The sequence below is a fragment of the Antechinus flavipes genome, chromosome 3, assembly GCF_016432865.1.
Source record: "Antechinus flavipes isolate AdamAnt ecotype Samford, QLD, Australia chromosome 3, AdamAnt_v2, whole genome shotgun sequence".
NCBI lineage: Eukaryota > Metazoa > Chordata > Mammalia > Dasyuromorphia > Dasyuridae > Antechinus > Antechinus flavipes.
In genome coordinates, this window is record NC_067400.1 from 632321644 (window position 1) to 632343878 (window position 22235).

The 22235-nt window shown below is 40.0% G+C and overlaps 2 protein-coding genes across 7 annotated transcripts in view; both read right to left on the reverse strand.

Moving 5' to 3' along the window:
• Positions 1-1561, reverse strand: part of LOC127556798 (zinc finger protein 420-like) — a 143039-nt gene extending 141478 nt beyond the window's left edge. For 3 of the 6 annotated variants that reach the window (XM_051990231.1, XM_051990232.1, XM_051990233.1), the window contains exon 1: positions 1274-1498. In XM_051990231.1, coding sequence (XP_051846191.1) covers positions 1274-1387 — 114 coding nt within the window. In that variant the 5' untranslated portion in view covers positions 1388-1498. Of the gene's footprint in view, positions 1-1273 lie in introns of all 6 variants that reach the window. The other 3 variants (XR_007952509.1, XM_051990234.1, XM_051990230.1) reach the window with 2 other exon arrangements.
• A 9644-nt stretch (positions 1562-11205) lies between these two features.
• Positions 11206-22075, reverse strand: LOC127557681 (zinc finger protein 260-like). Its single transcript, XM_051990988.1, has 5 exons — positions 22034-22075; positions 21483-21572; positions 20319-20445; positions 19003-19098; positions 11206-14096 (listed from the first exon to the last, which is right to left on the reverse strand). The coding sequence occupies exons 1-5, from the start codon at positions 22073-22075 to the stop codon at positions 12373-12375; spliced, it is 2079 nt and encodes a 692-aa protein (XP_051846948.1). The 3' UTR covers positions 11206-12372.
• Positions 22076-22235: the final 160 nt, after the last annotated feature.

The following is a 22235-nucleotide window of genomic DNA, read 5'->3' on the forward strand; positions in this document are numbered from 1 at the left end:
TAGATATTCGATAAACTGAAAAACTTTCATGTATTTGTAACAAAAAGAGCAGAACTGAATGGAAGATTTAATAGAAAAGATCCAGAAAAAAGAAAACCATTAAAGACCAAGTCCAAGGCATTCCTTAAGGCCAATTATTTACTTATAAATGAGAAAATGTTTTCAGTATAAACTGTAGATAGTTTCGAAAGTTGGGACTAAAATGTGTGTGATGGGGCAGGAAAAAGTAAAAGGAAACAAATACAAAAATTAGGCAAGAAGAACAAGTAATACTAATAATAGAAGAATAAAATAATAATAAAAGAAGAACTAATAACTAATAATAAAAGGGAGAAGGGGGGTGGGGATGGAGAGCTGGTAACATTGTAACCTTCATCTCTGAATTCAGGAAGAAACAATGTATGCATCGCGAAGGAAGTAGAAGCTTTGTGAATACTTAATAAACCTTGGGGATGGAAGGATGGCTCTGGATGGAGGCACCAGGGGAAGCTGGGGAAGCCTGAGATCTAACCCGGGGAGGGAGGGAGCAGATGAGATGAAGTTTCAAGGCTTTAAAAGAGGGGGCAGGAAGCAGGAGGAAAGGAGAGCCCGGGTAAGATCTGGGAGAAAGAGTAAGCTCAGGGTAAGAAGATAAGGGACATTGGTGGGGTAGAGAGCTTCGGGGTGACACAGATCCCGGGAAAGCAGCATGACTCTGTCCTGAGGTCTTCCTAGGAGCTGGGAACATTCTGGGACTCTTTGGTAGAGCTTAGGCTTGGCGATCCTAAAGGGAGCCTGGACACAGGGAGCCATGGCCTGGGGTCTGATCGGGCAGCAGCTCAAGAGCCTGGGGGATGGGAGGGAGAGGAGGAGAGGCAGAGCCAAGCAGGAGTTTTGCGGGCCCACGTCCAGAGTGGGTCCTCAGGGCAGGCAGAACCCTTAAATCTATCAGGGGCCTAAGTCGGAAGGCAGAAGCACCACGTTTCTAACCGGTATCCAGGAACAAGGCGGGACTCCTGGGTCCTTGTGGGCAAGGTCTGAAATTGGGAAAATGGGAACCGATGATAAATCCGGGGACGGTAACCTCCGACAGTAACTTCCCGTTTGGGAAGTACTGGGGTGAGAACAGAAGGGATGGCGAAAGGAGGGTGCGGGGGCTGGGAATGGAGGGCTTGTCCGATAACCGAGTCTGGTCAGATGATCGCCCATTAGTAAAGACAAAGACAAGGAGCAAAAGCTCAGAAGTGGACAGGGAGATGTGGGGGTAGACATGCCGGGAGGTGGACGGACCTACCTGGGACCTGCACCTATAGAGCTGACTTGCAGGAGGCAGAGAGATCTCAAGTCCAGAAGTTCCAGTTTCCAGCCAGCTCTCTGGAGGAGATTTCTCCTGGGTCCAAGGCTTCATACCTTGGCCAGCCCCTGAAACTTGCAAAAATGAGCTGTCTTTTTCTATGACCCCCAAGAGCAGGATCTCAGGCCCTGAGCTGCTTCCCCGCCCCAAACCCCGCCTTCCATCACGTGAAATGTCTTCACCACTAGAGAGGCCCAACGTCCGCCCTGGACTCCTCCCAAGCTTCCAAAACTCCACCCCAAGGGCTCATATTCCACCTGGATGACCACCCACCAGGCTGTTCAACTCTGAGATCTCCCCCTCCACCCCCCAGGCTGTCTCCTTTTCCCACTCTCATTCACAGTTTTGGCGCTCATTTCTTGCTTTCTGAAGCTGAAAGGGTGGCTAGAGAAATCCTGGGCAACAGACAAACAGAAAGTAGTAGGTCCCATATTTGAGGTCCTGACTGCAACTCGACTTCGGGAACCTTGGGGATTTTATTTACCTTCAAGTGTTAATCCAGATTGGATTGGATTTTCTCCTAATCTAAATTAGAATGAGGGCTCACTTAAAGAAACACTTGTTGTCCCATTATAATTATAGGGATGTTTGTTCCTCTACAGGGAGATCACTAAAAAATTGACATTGAGGTCCTAGATTAGGAACTGTAGGAATAAACATTCAGCATAATTGAATCAGAATGACTCCATTCTGTTCTGAAGATAGTATGTCCACAGGGTTAAATGGTCAGAAGAATGAAATGATTTTTCTAAGGAAGATAATTCAGAAATGTATTCATGTCGTTTCAATGGCAGTTTTTCTTCATGTTTTAAAATGAAAACCTCATTTATATTATTTGTATGTTTCTAATCTTATATTGGGATTTGGTAAAACCACAGTATAAAAAATGCTAATCTAAAAAATGATCCTGAGAGTGTGATATGATTGCATATTTAGAAATTTAACTAATATTTTGATCTGGTAGAGGCAAGAGCTTGAAGAGGTTACCCCAGAACTCTGAAAATCCTTGAAGGAGAAAATCTCCTCAACTTTTCCTCACTAGGAAGTCTTTTTCCTTTTGCCCCAAGTCCTTTTCCTTTAAATAAATTTAAGTTTTGACTGCTTGAGGGGGGAATGAAGAGGGAACCCCAAAACTCTGAAAATCCTTAAAGGAGAAAATCTCCTTCAACTCTGCCTCAGTGAGGAGACTCTACCCCAAATCCAAACAGTTGCATCTTTGTTATCTGGGTGGGGTGGGCTCAGCCCTGAAACCCACTGAATTCAATTCAAATTCTAGCCCTAGCTGAAACTCATTGAGGAGCCAACCTATGACTCCACTCACAGGCCCAGTTCAGCTTGTAGCCAAAACCCCCTCTCATAAAAGAGCCAGACTAATACCCTCTCTTTGCACAGGTTTCAAACATGCCAGCCCTGTGCTTGGCACCTACAGGAGCTTCTGCCCACTGGAATACTGTTTCCAGTGCCCTTTTCTCTTTACCCTCATCTATTTCCTTACTTCCTATTCCCATAATAAACTTCTTTTATCAATCCAGGTTTTCGGGTCTGTAAATTCCTTTACAGGGGACTCTTGCACCGCCAGAAGGGAGTTCCCCAAAACTTCCTACCCTTGCGCCACCACTAGACCTCATTGAACTCCATGACCACCAGAAACCCTAATTTCATTTGGGTACCCCAAATCTAAACCTCATCAAGATGAAATAGGAAAAAAAAAAAAACAGAACATTTAGGAGATTTTACATTAATAGAACTCAAAACCAGGAATAAGATAACAACAGCTTAGGGTTCAGCTTGTGAAGCATTTTGCAAATACAGCACACAGGTTTCTGAAAATGTAGATCTCAGAAAATTCCTTGTCTCATTGTCTGAATCACCCTCTCTGACTCCCAAAGGGCTCTGGGATCAGTAGGACTAGCACATCCTGATTAAGCAACAAATCTGGTCTGAAAGCTTCAAACAAATCTAGTCTCTATGATACACAAGGCAAAATTCAAACATGACAATCCCATTTTTCCAAAACTTCTAAATTTGTTTCAAGGAAAAAATGTCCACAAAAGTATAAGGAAGAGTGAAAGGTTCCTGGTAGGGTCAGAGTGGCTCAGAGTGCTCTCCCAAGATTCTGAGATTGGGCTTCCCACCAACATCCCAGAAATGAGGCAGGTCCAAAGTGGGGACTTTCCAGGCTTTCCAGGGAGAGAAGATGCTGGAACCTAAACTGGGTATTCAGCAAGAAATGCATTCAACACAAGCAGCAATTTGGGAGTTCTGATCCCAGGAGCATAGTGAGGTTTCAGATTCAGCATCCAAGTCAGCCGAATGCCTGTCAGTGGCAGGAACCTAGACCACTTTCCTGCAAACAAAAAAGGACCCTGAAGTTTTCTCAGTGTGGACAAATATAGTTTTCTAGCTGGCTTCAAGAGACTGAATCCATCAGTATTCTTTTGAAACTCCCCATGCATGAAATCCAAAGAAGCACAAATAGAAGACAGATTTTTGGGCTCCACTTATGGGGAAGAGAAGAATGAAGGGGACCATCTACAGAGCAATAAAAGACTGAAGGACCCTAGCAAGAGGTTTTTCTTTTTTTTCTTTTGTTTTGTTTTGATATCCTGGGAAATTCCAAAACTCATTATCCCTAGAAAGAACAACAAGAATATCCTGGACATTTCCTCCAAATGGAAGGAGGTCAGAAATGAGGCTGGAAGAATAAGTAGACAATAAGTAATAGCACCACAAATGTTAGGTTGGGGACATGGTAAACTTGGAAGAAGAAAATGACTTCAAATACACTCAGTTTGTTTATACATGGACATACTGTCAAAATGCTTCAAGCTGTCGTCATTACAGAAAAGTTTGAAAGAAAGGTGAAAACTGAGTTGTGTATGATGGAGTGATTCTAAAAAACAAAGCTGGCCAGAAAAGGGTAAAATGGATCAATCACCTCATAAATTTGGGTGTTGAAGAAGGAACTGACACAGAGCCTGCAGGTAATCTAATCCTAAAGAATGAATGGGTAAAACACTAAATCAGAGACACAATCAATAACTTCATTCAAGAGAATGACAATGATGAGACAACATAGCAAAATTTGTGGGATGCTGCCAAAAAGATAATAAGGGGAAATTTTATATCTCTAGATGCTTGCTTGCATAAAATAGAAAAAAGAAGATCAATGAATTGGGCTTATAACTTAAAAAGGTAGAAAAAGAATAAATTAAAAACCCTCAATTAAATACCAATTTTGAAATTCTGAAAATAAAAGGGGAGATTAATAAAATTAAAAGTAAGAAAACTATTGAATTAATAAAAAGGAAGAGTTGATTTTGTGGGAAAAAACCAACAAAATACATAAACCTTTAGTTAATTTGATTAGAAAAAGGAAAGAAGAAAATCAAACGGTTAGCCTCAAAAATGAAAAGGGAGAACTTTCTAACAATGAAGAGGTAATTAGAGCAATAATTAGGAGTTATTTTGCCCAATTATATGTCAATAAATTTGATAACCTAAGTAAAATGGAGGAACATCTACAAAAATATAGATTGCTCAGATTAATAGAAGAGGAAATGTTATTTAAATAGTCCCATTTTAGAAAAAGAAATAGAATAATCTATTTATCAATCCCTAAGAAAAAATCTTCAGGGCCAGATGGATTTACATGTGAATTCTACTAAACATTAAAAAAAAAAAAAAAAACTAATTCCAATACCATATAAACTATTTTTAAAAACAGGGCAAGGAGGAGTCCTACCAAATTCTTTTATGACACAGACATGGTACTGAGTAGGACAAAATCTGAGAAAGAAAATTATAGATCAATCTCCCTAATGAATATTGACATAAACATCTTAAATAAAATATTAGCAAAGAGATTACCAAAAAATTATCCCCGGTAGAAATACATCACAACCAAATAGGATTTATGCCAACAATGCAGAGCTAGTTCAATATTAGGAAAACTATTAGCATATTTGACTATATCAATGACCAAACTAATAAAAAATCATATGATTATCTCAATAAATGAAGAAAAAGTATTTGATAAAATCCAACATCCATTTCTATTAAAAACACTAGAGAGGATAGGAGTAAATGGACTTTTCCTTAAAATGATCAGTAGCATCTATTTCAAACCATCAACAAGCATCATATGTAATGGTGACAAACTAGAACCATTCCCAATAAGATCAAGGGTGAAACTAGGTTGCACATTATCACCATTACTGTTGGAATCCTTACTAACTGTTAACTAATTAGAGTTGATCTAATCTTACAAAAAGATGTTTTGGGCAAAACCTGAAACAAGGTACTAAGTAGAACTAATTAATACAAGGCTTGTGTTCACACCTTTACTCATTGGAGTTCAATGAGTTCATACCTCCCTTGAAGCTCTTTGGGCCAGAGAGCACTATGGGAGAAAACCCATAATCCCTCTCTCTGGAAGGAGCATAAATAGGCCAATGGGCCAGTCGAAGAAGTTCTTCAGAGTGAAGACGCTACAAGTCGGGATTTCAGCAGAATTACGCCAGAAGCCCTCTCCTCAAGGCAAGACAGATTCAACTTGGTACTGGCTCTGGAGGCTGAAGAAAGCAGAGGCAGAAGCAAAGGACAAAGCAGCAAGAGCTCTTGGAACCAAGCAAAGAGATAGGCCTCTAAGCTAACCGGGCTATATTGGAGATAATAAAAGATCTGAACTTTTATCACCTGGCTGCATTTTGAGAAGAAAAAGCTCACCAACACATTACTATTAAATATTGTGTTAGAAATGTTAGCTTTGGAAATAAGAGAAGAAAAAGAGATCAAAGCTATTAGAGTCAATAATGAGGAAACCAAATTATCATGCTTTGCAAATAACATGTTGGTATACTGAGTGCCTTAGAGAATCAACTAAAAAACTATGAGAAACAATTTACAACTTTAGTAAAGTTGCAGGATAAAAAATAAATCCACACAAATCATCAGCATTTTTATATATTACCAACAAAGTCCAGCAGCAAGAATTACAAAGAGAACTTCCATTTAAAATAACTTCCGATAGTATAAAATATTTGGGAATCTATCTGCCAAGGGAAAGTCAGGAACCATATGAGCAAACTACAAAATACTTTCCACACAAATTAAGTCAGATCTAATCAGTTGGAAAAATATCAAGTGCTCATAGGTAGGCCAAGCAAATATAATAAAAGTGACAATACTACCTAAATTAATCTACTTATTTAGTGCCATACCAATCAAACTCCCAAGGAATTATTTTACTGAACTAGAAAAAATAATAACAAAGTTCATCTGGAATTTTAACAAAAGGTCAAGAATTTTGAGGAAATTAATGAAAAAAATGCAAATGAATGTGACTTAGCTATGCCAGACCTAAAATTGTATTATAAATCAGTGGTCATCAAAACCATTTGGTACTGGCTAAGAAATAAAGTAGTTGATCAGTGGAATAGGTTAGGTTCACAGGACAAAAAAGTCAAATACTATCGCAATCTAGTGTTTGACAAATCCAAAGGCCCCAGCTTTTGGGATAAGAACTCACTATTTGACAAAAACTGCTGGAAAAATTGGAAAATAGCATGGCAGAAACTAGGCACTGACCCACACCTAACACCATATACCAAGATAAAGTCTAAATAGGTTCATGATTTAAACATAAAGAATGATATTATAAGAAAATTAGAAGAATATAGGATAGTTTACCTCTCAGATCTGTGGAGAAGGAAGGAATCTGTGACCAAAGAAGAACTGGAATTCATTATAGAACACAAAATAGATAATTTTGATTAAGTTAAATTAAAAGGTTTTGTACAAACAAAACTAGTGCAGATAAGATCAGAAGGGAAGCAATAAATTGGGAAAACATTTTTACATTTAAGAGTTCTGATAAAGACCGCATTTCTAAAATATGTAGTAATTGACTCAAATTTATAAGAATTCAAGACATTCGCTAGTTGATAAATGGTCAAAGGATATGAACAGACAATTTTCAGATGAAGAAATTAAAAACATTTCTAGTCATATGAAAAGGTGTTCTAAATCACTATTGATCAGATAAATGCAAATTAAGACAACTCTGAGATATTACTATACCACCTCTCAGATTGGCTGACAGGAAAAGATAATGACGAATGTTGGAGGGGATGTGGAAAAACTGGGACACTAATACATTGTTAGTGAAATTGTGAATGGATCCAGCTCTTCTGGAGAGCAATTTGGAACTATGCTCAATAAGTTATAAAACTGTGCATATCCTTTGATTCAGCAGTGTTTCTACTGGGCTTATATCACAAAGAGATCTTAAAAAGGAGAGAAAGGGATCCATATGTACAAAAACATTTGTGGCAGCTCTTTTTGTAGTGTCAAGAAACTGAATTGATGCCCATTAATTGGAAAATGGCTGAATATGTTATGATATATGGATGTTATGGAATATTATTGTTCTATAAGAAACTATCAGCAGCATCATTTTAGAGAGGCCTGGGGAGACTTACATGAACTGATGCTAAGTGAAATGAGTAGAACCAGAATTTCATTGTACCCAGCAACAAGATTATATGATGATCAATTCTAATGAATGTAGCTCTTCTCAATAATGAAACGATTCAATCCAGTTCCAATAATCTTACAATGATGTGAGCCATTCCCAGAGAGAGGACTGTAGGAATTGAGTGTGTATCACAACATAGTATTTTCACTTCTTTTCTTGTTGTTCAAATTTTATTTTCTTTCTAACTTTTTTTCCTTTTTGATCTGATTATTCTTGTGCAGCAAGATAATTGTATAAATATATATGCCTAAACTGGATTTATATATATTTTACCATGTTTAACATTTATTGGATTACTTGCCATCTAGGAGAGGTAGTGGGGGAAAGGCGGGGGTAAATTGGAACACATGCTTTTGCAAGGGTCAATAGTGAAAAATTATCCTTGCATATGTTTTGAAAAAAAAAAAAGTTTCAATTAAAAAAAAAAAAAAAACCACAACAGAGCAGGAGTTCAAACAGGCAGTGTGAAAAGAGGGCACAGATGAAACAATTCTTTAAGTATGGAGAGACAGATGAAGGTAAATGGGAAGAAATATTACCAGAGTGTAAAATATTGTTTTATTACTTAATCCTGGGCAATCACTTCATCTGCAAAAGCCCTAGTGTTACCCGATATTTCACATTGCCAGTCTCTTCTAATTCCCAGGGCATCAGAGTATCTCTGGCCACTGACCTTTGCAGTATGAACTACTTCTATCCGGCTCACCTTCTTTGAGGCCTTCAGAGGTCTCTGGCTACGATTTCTTGAATTGTAATTTAATAACCGATAGCATGCTCAAGAACAGCCATGTGCAAACTTAAAGCCTTTATTATACTTGCTCACATAATGCCCTGACTTGTTAACTCCCTAGTGAACACCTGGTCTGGAGACCCACAAATTCACTATCAAGCTCCTTACCTCTCTTGGCTATCCATTCACTTGGCTCAGCTATCCCAGGATAAAGAGATCGACCTCCTACTGGCAGTGGGCTTAAAAAGGGGATGTGAAGTCACACACACAGCCAATCAGAGAGGGAGCCATCTCCCATTATGAAGCTATCTCGATATGAGAAGAGCCCTGCCCATGAGGCAGTCCCTCGCCACAGAAAATTATTTCCGGGCCATTCAAACCTCCTGATGCGTTATGCTGGCCCATATAAAGGACCCTTACACCAGAGAAAAGGAATTTTTGGTTAGAAAAAAGAAGTGCTGAATGAGAGATGAGGGAAACAAAAGGTTGGTATTTCCCAGTTATTGGGCATAGGATATGCCACATAAGTAGAGTTTACATAGTACTTTATTCAGTTATCTACTTCAAATAAACTTCCGTGCATTGTTTTTCTTATGGATACCAAGTAGACCAGAAGGAAGGATAATCTCTATTTCCTTACTAGCCTTCTATGTGGAATTCAATAGATATTTTGGAATTTCTAGTCAATCCAAACACTCGGTCAGTTATAGAGTAAATCAATATCTTAATAAAAATTGTACATGTCAACCCAATTCTATATTGGGCTAACATTCTGCTTAATGCTCCTCCATACATGCTGCTGAAAAAAGCGGAGAAAATCCAGAAACTGCTGACTCCAACACAAATTTATGTTACATAATCTCAACTGGACCCTCACTACAGCAAAGCAATCCTCCCTGATTAACTCACTATCTCATTTATCACAGTGGTTCCTCCAAACATTTTGATATCTTTTCAAATCTCCTATAGCACACCTTTCTCCCTTACTTTCCCAGGTTAGAATCTTGCCTCGTATTTTATGATAGGGAAGGAGGAAAAGCTCACTCCTTTCCTTCTCATCTTGTATCCCCCACATGCCTTCTGCCAGTATTTCCTCCTTTACTCCTATCTCACATGATGAGATAACTTTTCTCTTTACCAAGGTTAACTCCTCTAACTGCATATGTGTTTCTGGGTGTGAGATTGTATGACTACTAAAGCTGACTGAAGAGAACAGAATTTCCATCTTGATTACTATTTTGCTAATGAGATGAATTGGGTGAAGATGTTGATTTTCAGATAGAACCACTGTGGTTTAGTGTGGGAGAGATTAATGTTATGGGAAGGGGTACCCGATGAGGGGAAATATAGGTAAGATTAAGAAGGGATTTTGAAAGAAAACAGAGGAAGCTCAACTAATCAGAGAAAACTTTGCTTCTGATTCTGGATCTGCTTCAGGTTTACAAGAATGAGGAGGGCCACTAGTCACTGGAACAAGAGATCTCATTCCCCAAGACATGAATCAGGGAGTCAATCTATTCCTCAATTATACTTCTTCCCAATTTCTACTGCAGGAGAATCTGCTGATCAAAACTATAACACTAGGCCCTGTTCACATACTTTTTTCTCAGAATTAACTTTGCTCAGGACATGTAGATCTTTACAATTTTTAAGGCTTTCTAGGTTGTAATTCTTCAACTACTATGGGACCAAAGGACAAAATTCAAAGCACTTTTTTGGCTTTCCCAATATCCTCAAGTACCATGGATAGAAGATGAATTAAATCAAGTCTCAACCTTTTTTGTATTCTGGATTTCTTAGGGCAGAAAGGCTGGTAAAGACTACAGAGCCCTTCTCAAAACCATGTAAGTGCATGAAATATGTGAGCTCTCATTAAAGGAAATCAATGCTATGGAAACACAGAGATTGAATGTTATGGGCCAGAACACTGAAACAAGGATTCTTACAAGTTATTAAGTCAGCGGAATTGATAAAGACAATGGTTATCTAGTTTAGCTTGGTGATTAATAGTTCGCTAGTTCAGTACATGTACTAAATACTTAATATAGTTCTACAAGATTCACACCTATGATAATGGAGATATAACAGCCAGAAAGGACTGGACGAGATTCATTCCATCTTCAGTCAGGCTCCTGGTGGCAGGCTCTCCTCCTGCATTTCTCCACTGAGACCAAAGCTGGTCTGAAAGGCTCTGTAGAAAGCTGCCCAGCCCCAGGAAGGAGATAATAAAGAATTTGGACTTTAACACCTGGCTATGCTTGTGGTGATTACCGAATTGAAAAGAAGGCTGCTCCAAGACCTCCAGAAAACCTGCCAAGAACACTACATTTTTGGCACGAGAACATTACAATTGAAATAGTTTTAAAAGTAAGTTCATGAACTCCAGGTTAAGAACATTCACAATAGACCACAGTTAATTCTCCCTTCCAGATCTGATTTTCTTTGATTCTATCCTAAACCCCAGGCTACAACAAGCATAAATTGGACCCATCCAAGTCCAGCAAAACTAATTTAAACCTCAAGACAAATTTCAACTATACATAATCCATATATTAAGTATGTCCCTATTTTGGGTAAAAAGGAAAAAAATCACCTTACTCATTTTTCAACCATCTTTTATTCCTTTACTTTGAATATTAAAAGATTTGTTTTGCAAAATAACAATGATCTGGGTTGAAAATTTATTCCACCTCTAATTGAATGTATAAATTATACAATTTCAAAAGACAACCTTATACTCCTTAAGTTTGCAAAGATAATTCAATCAAATGATAAAAATTAAACAATGATGTAACTGTGAAATTCACAATAGGCACATAATTACAGTGACAAATCTGTACACTGGTCCAAACTTTCTGGAAAGCAATATAAAACAAACATCAAATACTACAAAAGTATTAATAGCCTTGACTCATTGATTCTACTTCTAGAACGAGACCATCCCTAAGGACATTTTTTAAAAGAGAAAAAAACTACTAAAAACACTCATAGGGGAATTAGTCCTAATAACCCCAAACTGGAAAAAAAAAAAATCATGTGTTTATGATTGAAGGAATGGTTAAACACATCTGGGTATGTGAATATAATGGAATACCAGTGTGCCTCCAGTAAGGATAAATGTAAAGATTACAATGAACTATGAAGAAGGTTTCTGAAAAGTGATACAGATCGAATAAAATCAAGAAAAATGAAAAGAACACTGATCTAAAATGATCTAAGTAACAGCAATAGCAACATACAGTGTAAAATCACCAGAAGAAAAAGCATTCTGAAGAGGACCAGGAAGCCATTGGGATGCTTGCGTTGTCATCTTGTCATAGTTAATATAAATTGTTAAATGCTTAATAAATTTTAAATAATAGAATTTACTTAATCTGTAATTTAACTTTTTTTTGTCATATTCATGTATGTTTTGTTTCTTATTTAAAAGTTTAGAACAAAAAAAAAAAATCAAATGATGTGTTTTAATCTCATGGGTTAAGAGTTGGTTCAGATCCTGCATCAGCTTCCTAAGCTGACCTTACTTAGGTGATGTGCCCCACCTCCCACCCTTGCAATGATAGCAGAGAGAAACATTGCAGCAAGGACAGTATCTTTACATCTAAAAGCACCAACCAATAGCCATCAAATGTTGCAATTTTCTTATATGTGACAGATGACAAGTCTTTATGAAACTTCACCAACATCATTACAATTTTCAAGGAATTCTCCAGCCTGAAGTGTCTGTGGTGAAATGAATCTGCCTCAATGAATTCCCATAGTCATTATAACTTAGTATGAATGGCCTGATACTTTCAAAGGTTCAGCAGCACTGGAAGCTTTTGCACACTCATGAAATTTGGGGAGTTTCTCTCCAGGGTGAACCCTCTGCTGTGTAAGAGGATGTCCCCTCTGACTGAAGGCTTTGCCACGTCTGTTACTTTTATATTGCTTCTCTCCATTATGAATTCTCTGATGATAAATCGAGGATGACCAATGGCTGAAGGCTTTCCCACATTCATTGCACACAAATGGTTTCTCTCCAGTGTGAATCCTTTTATGTTCAGTAAAGTTCCCCCTGTGGCTGAAGGCTTTCCCACATTCCTTACATTCAAAAGGTTTCTCTCCAGTGTGAATTCTCTGATGTTCAGTCAGTTTTCCCCTCTGGTTGAAAGCTTTCCCACATTCACTGCATTCATAGGGCTTCTCTCCTGAATGGATTCTCTGATGATAAATAAGAGATGTCCTATGGCTAAAGGTTTTCCCACATTCATTACATTTAAAGGGTTTCTCTCCAGTGTGAATTCTCTGATGCAGAGTAAGGTTTGAATTTTGCCTGAAAGCTTTCCCACATTCATTACACTGATAGGGTTTTTCTCCAGTATGAATTCTCTTATGTTCAGTAAGGTGTCCGCTCTGGCTAAAGGCTCTGCCACATTCGTTGCATGCAAAGGGTTTCTCTCCAGTGTGAATTCTCCTGTGTTTGTTAAGGTTTCCCCTCTGACTAAATGTTTTCCCACAGTCATCACACTCAAAGGGCTTTGACCCCATATGAATCCTTTGATGTTCAGTCAGGCTTCCCCACTGATTGAGAGCCTTCTCACACTGGGTAGGGGGTATCTCTACAATGTGGATTCTCTTGTGCTTAATAAAGGAAGAACATGTACTGAAGGCTTTCCCACATTCATTACACTGATAAGGCTTCTCCCCAGTGTGAGTTCTCTGATGGTCAATGAGATGTCCTCTCTGGGTGAAGGCTTTGCCGCATTCATTGCACTGAAAAGGTTTCTCACCCGTGTGAATCCTCTGGTGTTTAATCAGATGTCCCCTCTGACTGAAGGCTTTCCCACACTCGTTACATTGATAGGGCTTCTCTCCGGTATGAATTCTCTGGTGTTCTGTAAGGCTTCCCCACCGACTGAAGGCTTTCCCACATGCATCACACTTGTGAGGCTTCTCTCCAGTATGAATGCTCTGATGCTGAGTCAGATATGACCTTCTGCTGAAGGTTTTGCCACATTCATTACATTCATACAGCTTTTCTCCAGAATGGAGTCTACGAAACTGAATGAGGTCGGAGTGGTAACTGAAGGGCTTCCTGCATTTATTATACTTGTAAAGTTTACTCCCTAAGGAGATCCTATTACGCTTAATTAAGTCTGAAAAGGGTTTTATGTTCTTTCCAGGTGTATCATATTTATGAAGGCTTTTTCCCATAGGAACTTTTGGCTGTAAAACAAAGATTGATCCCAGATTAAAACTTCTTCCAAATGTATTGCATTCTGGGACACTCACCTTATTCAAAGATTTTCTATGAGTAACTGTTACTTGTTTGAATTGTTTCTCCTGTTTAGCCTTCTGTCTCTGTAACCTGACACTCCACTCCCCAGCTTTTCCTATCTTGGAATACCAGGGACCATCCTTTAGTAAGCTTTGCTGTAATGGAGCTCCCATGGGAATGCTGTGCATTGGAGTAGAACCCTGGATTTCACACTTAGCATAATGATGAAGGGAATCTGAAAGAAATCAGGAAAAAAGGCACCATCAATACACTAATCTCTATGAAGGAGACTGCAAACACCTTTAGGTCTAGATTTCTGAGTCTTTCAGCAAGGAAAAAGATACTCATTTTGGGAAAAGTAAAACAGGAGGGATTTGAAGCCCAAGATGAACTTGGAGACTATAGCATACAAACAATGCCAAGATACTGAAACTACCTACAAATATCATGAAAACAGAGATTCAATATGAAACCAGCTATGGGGGCAGCTAGGTAGCTGAATGGATAGAGTACAAGCCCTGAAGTCAGGAGGATCTGAGTTTGATCCTCAGACACTTAACACTTCCCAGCTGTGGGACCCTAGGGCAAGTCACTTAACCCTAATTGTCTCAACAACAACAACAAAAACCAGCTATGTTCTTGGCAGACAAAATAGTGGACAAAATAGAAACAGCAGATAAAAGAACTCAGATAATACTTAGTTGGAAAAATAACTTTTACTCTCCATGGACAAAAGTGACCAATCTGGAAAACAAAGCAAAGGAAGAAAGTTGCAAAATTATTGGATTTCCCCAAATCTGTAAAGGGAAGATGAAGAAGAAGAAAAGGAGAGAAAATGTGACATGATGGAAAGAAACCCAGAATTGGATCAGAGAGCCTGGATTTGAATCCCAGCTGTTGCTTAATACCAGCATGATCTTAAGCAAATCCCTTTACCTCCTTGGGATTCCTCTGTAAAATAAAAGGGTTGGGTAAATGAGCTCTTAGTTTCTTCCATCTCCAAATTCCTCATTCTGTCATCCTACAAATCTGGTCGATGTATTTCAGGAGTCATAAAGGAAAAAAAGTCTCAAAATGTAGAATCAAGCCTTTGAAATAGAATAGGCCCAAAAGACTGAAGCACACATTCAATCTGCACAGACACTATTCACAAGGATTTCTACAAGGGAATTGTGACAGATGAACAAAACACCAACGCAAAGGAAATGACAGAAGCTGGGACAGAACCAGAACTAAGAAATTCAGACCTTCATTCCCAAATCAGCTTCCCCACAAAGCTTCTCATTCTATCAAAAGGCAAAAGATGATAATTTTAAAAGATTCCATGAATTTGAAAAATTTACTGCAGAATAGGCTAAGCTTAAAACATGAGGGACTGAGGAGACAGGAATCACTGTCCAATTAAATTCCTTTTTATCAAAAACTTGGACAAAATGGGCCAAGCCAATCAAATATGGGGAGAAAGAGCTGGGACAGCAAGCTCACACATCAGATATTAAGATTCACAAAGTTCTCAGGAGGTTAAAATGAGAGGGTGAAGCTGAAAGGGATTATGGGAAGAACCCCAGCTGAGAGCCCCTAAGTTTCCTAGAGCCCTTGGCCACAAGTATATCAAAGCTATCTGGAAATCACACCTGTCAACTACATTGGTGACTGAAGGCAATGTCAGTAAAGATGGTCCCTCATCTACCACATCCATCACCCCTTGGCATAATGCCGTCTCCACATCGGAAAGATTTTGGATTACTCTGTATTTACTCATTTCTGTACATATTGTATCACTACCACCCCACTCAGTTAATAGTCAGCTTTTAGAGAACAGAAATTGTTTTATTTTTGTCTTTTTATTCCTTGTGTCTATTGGGATTACATTATAGGCATTAGCAAATGCTTATTGAACAAGTGGCCTCTTCCACCCTTCTTGAAGATTCTATGCTATGACAACAGGAAAGAAGTATAATGCTAAAAATGGAATTAGGTAACAAATCTTATTTCATATGCCACAATAAATTTTAAAATGAATCGGTGATCTAGTTATTTTTAAAAGTATAAAAATAATTAGACACAAATGAGTTTTATATTCATGGTAGAGGTTTTCCATGTTATTATCTAATAAACAAAAGAAAGGAGCTACAAGAGAGTAAATAAAGGAGTTTGATTATAGAGTTTCTGCACAACTAAAAGCAAAGTTTTTAAATGAAAGAAAGGAAGGAAGCATGGGAGAGGAGAAACAAAAATGATATCCTAGTAGGAGGAAAGGTGCAAAAATATTCTTAGAAGCAATATTTATAATAGCAAAAACCTGACAAGTGGAAACAAATGATTGAGGAATGGCTAAGCAAATGCATATGCGATGGAATATTATTATGCAATAATTTAGTTCATTTTGTGAAGCATCTGCCCTGTGCTAGGAAATATGCCAGGTGCTAGAAGAAACAAAGATAAAAAGAAATAATAAGCCCACCCTCACAGGGCGTATGTAATAAATGATAAAAACAAAGACACCAAAACAATAATTCAGAATCGTGATAAAAAGTCAATTCCAAAGATAATACATACATACTCACCACAATTCTGTAGTTAAAGATAATGATAATAGAAGTTAATTTACACCAAATACACAAAAAGGCCACTCAAGTTCAGGAAAACAAAGATAATGCAAGTACCACCATATTAAAGTCAATTTTTTTCTCTTTGGGGGCTAGGCTACCTACTAGTACACATGTACAATCACAATCATTTTTGTTTTGTTTTTGCTTCATCTTACATGCTCAGTTTTCTTACTTTCTCTTTTGCACTCTTAAATTTCTGAATATACATATTTGTAAAAGGAAATTAAGATAAAATTATACTTTAAAAAAAGTCATTAGAAGGGCCAGAAGAAAATATGTTCTAAGGTTCTGTTGTTAAAAGATATTTAAAAGCTATAACAAATTCACATGAAATGACAAAAGCAAGATTTACTCCTCAGTAGATATGTCCAAATAAAATCTCACAAATTTTATCAAATACCTCAAAAGATGATTTTTTAAATAACTTTAAAAATTCAAAGTTCAAATTCTCTAGTAACTGGAAAAATTAAAATTAAAATAACTGTTATATTACTTTAAATATATTAACTTGGCCAAGATAATTATGAAGTTAAATGCTGATAGATCTGTGGGAAAATAGGCATACTATCATATAAATATAAACGTCAGATTGTCTTAACTAACGCAATCTTTGGGAAGTGACATGGTGTTACAAAATTGCTCATATCCTCTGAGGCAGCAACCCCACAATTAAGATCATACAAAAAGACTCCTTTATAAAAAAATAGTCATAGTAGCATATTGCCAGTAAGAGCACCAACCTTCCAGGGTAATTGTGAAAATAAACTGATAAAATATATTTAGAATGCTCCACAAATCTGGAAGTGTTATATACTGTGTCTATATAATGGGTTATATAATGTATATGTGTATGGATAGATGGGTGACAGCAAAAAATTGGAAATAGTCTGTACATCTAATTGGGTAATGGTTCAATTGTGATAAAAGCTTAGTGGAACACTATTACTATACTATAAGAAATAGGAAGACTACAAATCAAATAAAGTGCCAGGATACAGACTGAGGAAAAAGAAAAGCAAAAAGACACACCCTCTTACTCTTTGATAAAAGGCAAAACCAAACTCTGGAGGAAAAAGACACAAAGGAAAACCATTGAGAAGGCTACAGGGAAGTGAACAAGACTTTGTTCCTCTTTCATGAAAGTTACTAGATATTGAAAACGAAAACAAAAATTAAAAACCGCCAAAAATTGTTGGAAATTTCCAACCTGAGAGATGATTGTATCTTATCTCAATGGTAACTAACAATGAGGCTGGGGAGGGTCCAGTGGGAAAGAGTGCTAGACTTGGAGTCAGGAAGAACCGAGTTCAAATTCAGTCTCAGATATTAGCTGTGTGATTCTGGACAAGTCACTTAAGCTTTGTGTGCCTCTATTTGTTCAGTGATAAAATGGGGATGATAATAGCACCTACTTCCAAAGCAATCCCAATAGACTTTGCACAGAAAATGTCATTTGCATCCAGAAAAAGAACTATGGAGATTGGATATCAACACATGCTATGTTCACTTCTTATGTCTGTATTTTTTTAAAATCTCTCTTACGGTTTTTCCCTTTTGCTCTGATTTCTCTCCCTAACATGATTCATAAATGTGTATTAAAAACAAACCAATAGAAAAAAAAAAGATAATAATACCTCTTTTCCAGTGTTGCTGTTGGGATAAAATGAGAGAACATGCGCAGTGTTTTGCTTATAGCACTATGTATTTATTCATGATAATTATTATTATATGTAATAATAATATAGTACCACTTATAATAATTAAGCACGGATGCTTGTTTTGATGTATGGCACTAAATTTTGAAAGAATTCTTTAAATTTAAAAAAATAAGTAAAAAGAAATGACTTTCTATCTGAGACTAGGAAATATGGGGAGGTAGAAAAAGGAGAGGTTGGGAAACTGAATTGGAACAAAAGAGTCCATGAGCCAGCTCAAGCTAGCTAAGGTTAAAAGTGATTTTTAAGAGAAGTGGATTGAGAAGAGTTAAGAGTGATCTGCTAAGAGGTGAACATAGCTAACTCCATTTTCTTGTGGGTCTGCCATTTTTGCTCTATGTGATCCCTGCATGAACTCCAGACCAGCTTACCACAGCTGGGGCCCATTAACCTCTTCTTTCATCCCCTCATCCACCTTCTCTTTGTTTATCTTGTCTCAGAGATGGTGAGGTCGCCCCTGATTTGAGGTAACTTCCCTACTCTAAGGGCACAGTCTTCTCCATGGCCTCCGCTACTTCTGTGATTCACTATAACAAACAGGCTCCTTTCTTTCTCTTTGTCTCAGGGAATTACTAGCCAGAAAAGTGGCTCTCACTCTAGATGGTTCAAACCTTCAGGGTCCCAGTCTCTGGATAGTTCTGCACGCTCTGGCACACTGGGAATGGCCAGTGAAACGGACTTGAAGATACCACACAACAGAAGCCCAAGATTTTCTCTGCAGACCGCAATGTGAGGAGAGCTCCCCGCCCAGCATGTCAAAGGGGCAGCCCCCTCACAGCCCGCCCACCGCGTCTGTCTGGCGTCACTCGCTCACCTGTCCGGACGCCTCTCGAGACATCTCCCTCTGGCGTCCATGGGTCTCGACCTCTCTCCAGCTGGGAGATAACATCTGGTTTGGAAACTTGAAGCCCTATTCATGAACAAAGGAAAAGGGAAAGTTCTGGGGCTAGAGGGGCAATTCAAAATTAATTATCTACAAGGAAACAAAGGCAGAGAAGAAGGACCCAGTGTCAACTCATGGAGAAGGCTCAGATCCTGCCAGTCTCCCGCCGAAACGGGGGGCCTCCCGCTGAAACAGGGGGCCTCCTGCCGAAACAGGGGGCCTCCCACCGAAACAGGGGGCCTCCCGCCGAAACGGAGGGTGTCCCGCCGAAACAGAGGGTCTCCCGCTGAAACAGACGGTGTCCCGCTGAAACAGAGGGTCTCCTGCTGAAACAGGGGGTCTCCCGCTGAAACAGAGGATCTCCCACTGAAACAGAGGGCCTCCCCCTGAAACAGGGGTCTCCCGCTGAAACAGGGGGCCTCCCGTTGAAACAGAGGGCCTCCCGCTGAAACAGAGGGCCTCCCGCTGAAACAGAGGGCCTCCCCCTGAAACAGAGGATCTCCCGCTGAAACAGAGGGCCTCCCCCTGAAACAGAGGATCTCCCGCTGAAACAGAGGGCCTCCCCCTGAAACAGGGGGCCTCCCGTTGAAACAGAGGGCCTCCCACTGAAACAGAGGGCCTCCCCCTGAAACAGAGGATCTCCCGCTGAAACAGAGGGCCTCCCCCTGAAACAGGGGGTCTTCCACTGAAACAGGGGGCCTCCCGCTGAAACAGAGGGCCTCCCGCTGAAACAGAGGGCCTCCCCCTGAAACAGAGGATCTCCCGCTGAAACAGAGGGCCTCCCACTGAGACAGGGGCCTCTCGTGGTCCTGTGCTCCACTCCTACGACCAGACCTCTCAGCAGGTCCAGGAGTGAGGGAGGTACCCAGGACTCTTCACCATATGCTGGATTCCCAAGAAAGCCCAGGCCATTGGATCACCCATTTGGTTTGGAAGCAACTTACCCTGTTCCTTCTAAGAGTAGGAAACTTCAGGGCTCCAGGTGCCTGGACTTAGCAATGCCCTGGCCCTGCTCCCAGAGGAGCAGCCTCAGGGTTTCCACAAGGAAGTTAGGGGGTTTCCCTAAGGAAGTCCACAAAGGACTCCTAATATCCCCTAACACTGAGTATTCCTACACCAAAAGCCAAAGCTCAGATTTAGCTTCTAGTTGTACACACACACACATTCCCCGCTGCCCTAACCGCTAACAGGTGACACGGAAATGACCAAGGGAACCGTTCCTGAATCCCCGGGAAGGCCGTCCTTACCCAGAGAGACCAAGTTCTCGAAGGTCTCCAGCATCACCTCCCTGTACAGGGTCCTCTGGGCGGGGTCCAGCCTTCTCCACTCCTCCTGGGTGAAGTCCACGGACACATCCTGGAACGTCACCGATTCCTGGAATATCAGACAAATCCCTGGGCCCAGGACCATCCATGGAAGAGTTGGGGCGCTGGCAAACCCACTGGTTTTTGAAAGGTTACCTGGAGGTCATTTAACCCACCCCCTCATTGTGCTGAGGGGGAAACTGAGGTCCACCTCCCTGCCAGAATTCACACTCAGGTCTCAGGACTCCAACTTCCGTGCTCTTCCACTCACTGCCCTGCACATTCTGTGAAGGTGGCGACGAGGAGGAGGAGGAGGAGATAGGAGAGGAGGAAGAGAAGAGCTAACACTTACACAGCACCTACTATGTGCCAGGCACTGCTAAGCTCTGTCCGGTGTTATCCCATTAGATCCTTACACCCTCTGGAGGGAGGGGCTATTACTGTTCCAATTTTTCAGGTGAGGAAACTGAGGCAAACAGAGGTTGAGTGATGTTTGGGTCACAAGCTATGTAAGAGTCTGAGGCCACATTTGAATTCAGGTCTAACTGAGTCCAGACCTGGCCCTCTCCCCCCTGCGCTATCTAGCTGCCCCTCTGGGGATCACAAACTGTGACATATCAAAGTGATGGCCCACAAGCCCCCCACTCTCTCCCCTCCGCCATCTAGCTGCTCCTCTGGGGATCACACCCCAATATATCAAAGCGATGGCACACACTTTATCTCCCCCTCAAGGAGTGGAGAGAAATTCAGAAAGCTACATTAAAATCCACAAAGTAAAACTCAGCAGAATAAGAATGTCATGTTGACTCTTTGGGTGACTAATTTTCATATTTAAAAAACATTAAAAACAACGCGTGGCTCCGCGAGACTCTTCAGAAGGCATCACTGTCGATGTCAGTTCTGAGATGAATCGACTTGTGTTAGGGAGGTTTCCCAGCTGAGATCTATCGCTAGCGCTCCCACGGGAACAGCTCTTCCTCCCAGAGACGTCACTGAGCGCTCAGGTTCCTGTTATGGAACCACCACCATCGATAAGGAAAAGAAAAGTTTCTTCCATCTGAGAAATGAGCGAGTCCTTCAAGAGAAAGATAGGAAAATTCAACTCACCTGAGCCCTGATGGGCAGGACCCCAGAAATCATTCCTTCCTCCTGGTCCTCGGTGCTCTTGATAAAAAGCAGAGTCTTGGAAAGGCAGAGCTGCAGCAGAAGAAAGGGGAAGCAGGGAGGATGTCGCACTTCTAAAACTCACTAGTGGAAATTTCCCACAAGTCACTGGGTGTGAGAATCCAAAGGCAGTCAATAACTGCTGGTTAAACAGTTTAGGAAGAGACTTGCAAGCTTCCCTGCCATCAGGGAGAAGGGCTGGGAATATCAAACCAACAACAGACAAGTAATCGTTAAGCCTTTTCTTTGTGCTAGGTGGGGTACTGGGCCTGGAGTCAGGAAGCTCCAAATTCTCGGGCCTCAGACATTTACTAACTGTGTGACTCTGGACAAGTCATTTCAACTCATTTGTCTCAGTTCCTCAGCTGCAAAATGGGGATACACTGAAGAAGGAAATGGCAGACCACTCCAATGTTGCCAAGAAAAGTTCCCATATAAAATCCACAGAAGACTTAACAGCCACAAAGTGTTCTGGCCACTGGAGACCCAAGTACCAGCCAGCCTTCCAATAGCCTTTTAAGGTTTGCAAAGTACATTACACAAAATTATCTCATTTCATTCTCATAACAAACCTGGAAGATGCTATTATCATCCCCATTTTACAGATGAAGAAACTGAGGCAGAGGAAGGCTAAGTGAACAGAATTTGAATTCAGGTCTTTCTGATTCTGAGTTCAGCGCACTACCCACTGAGCTG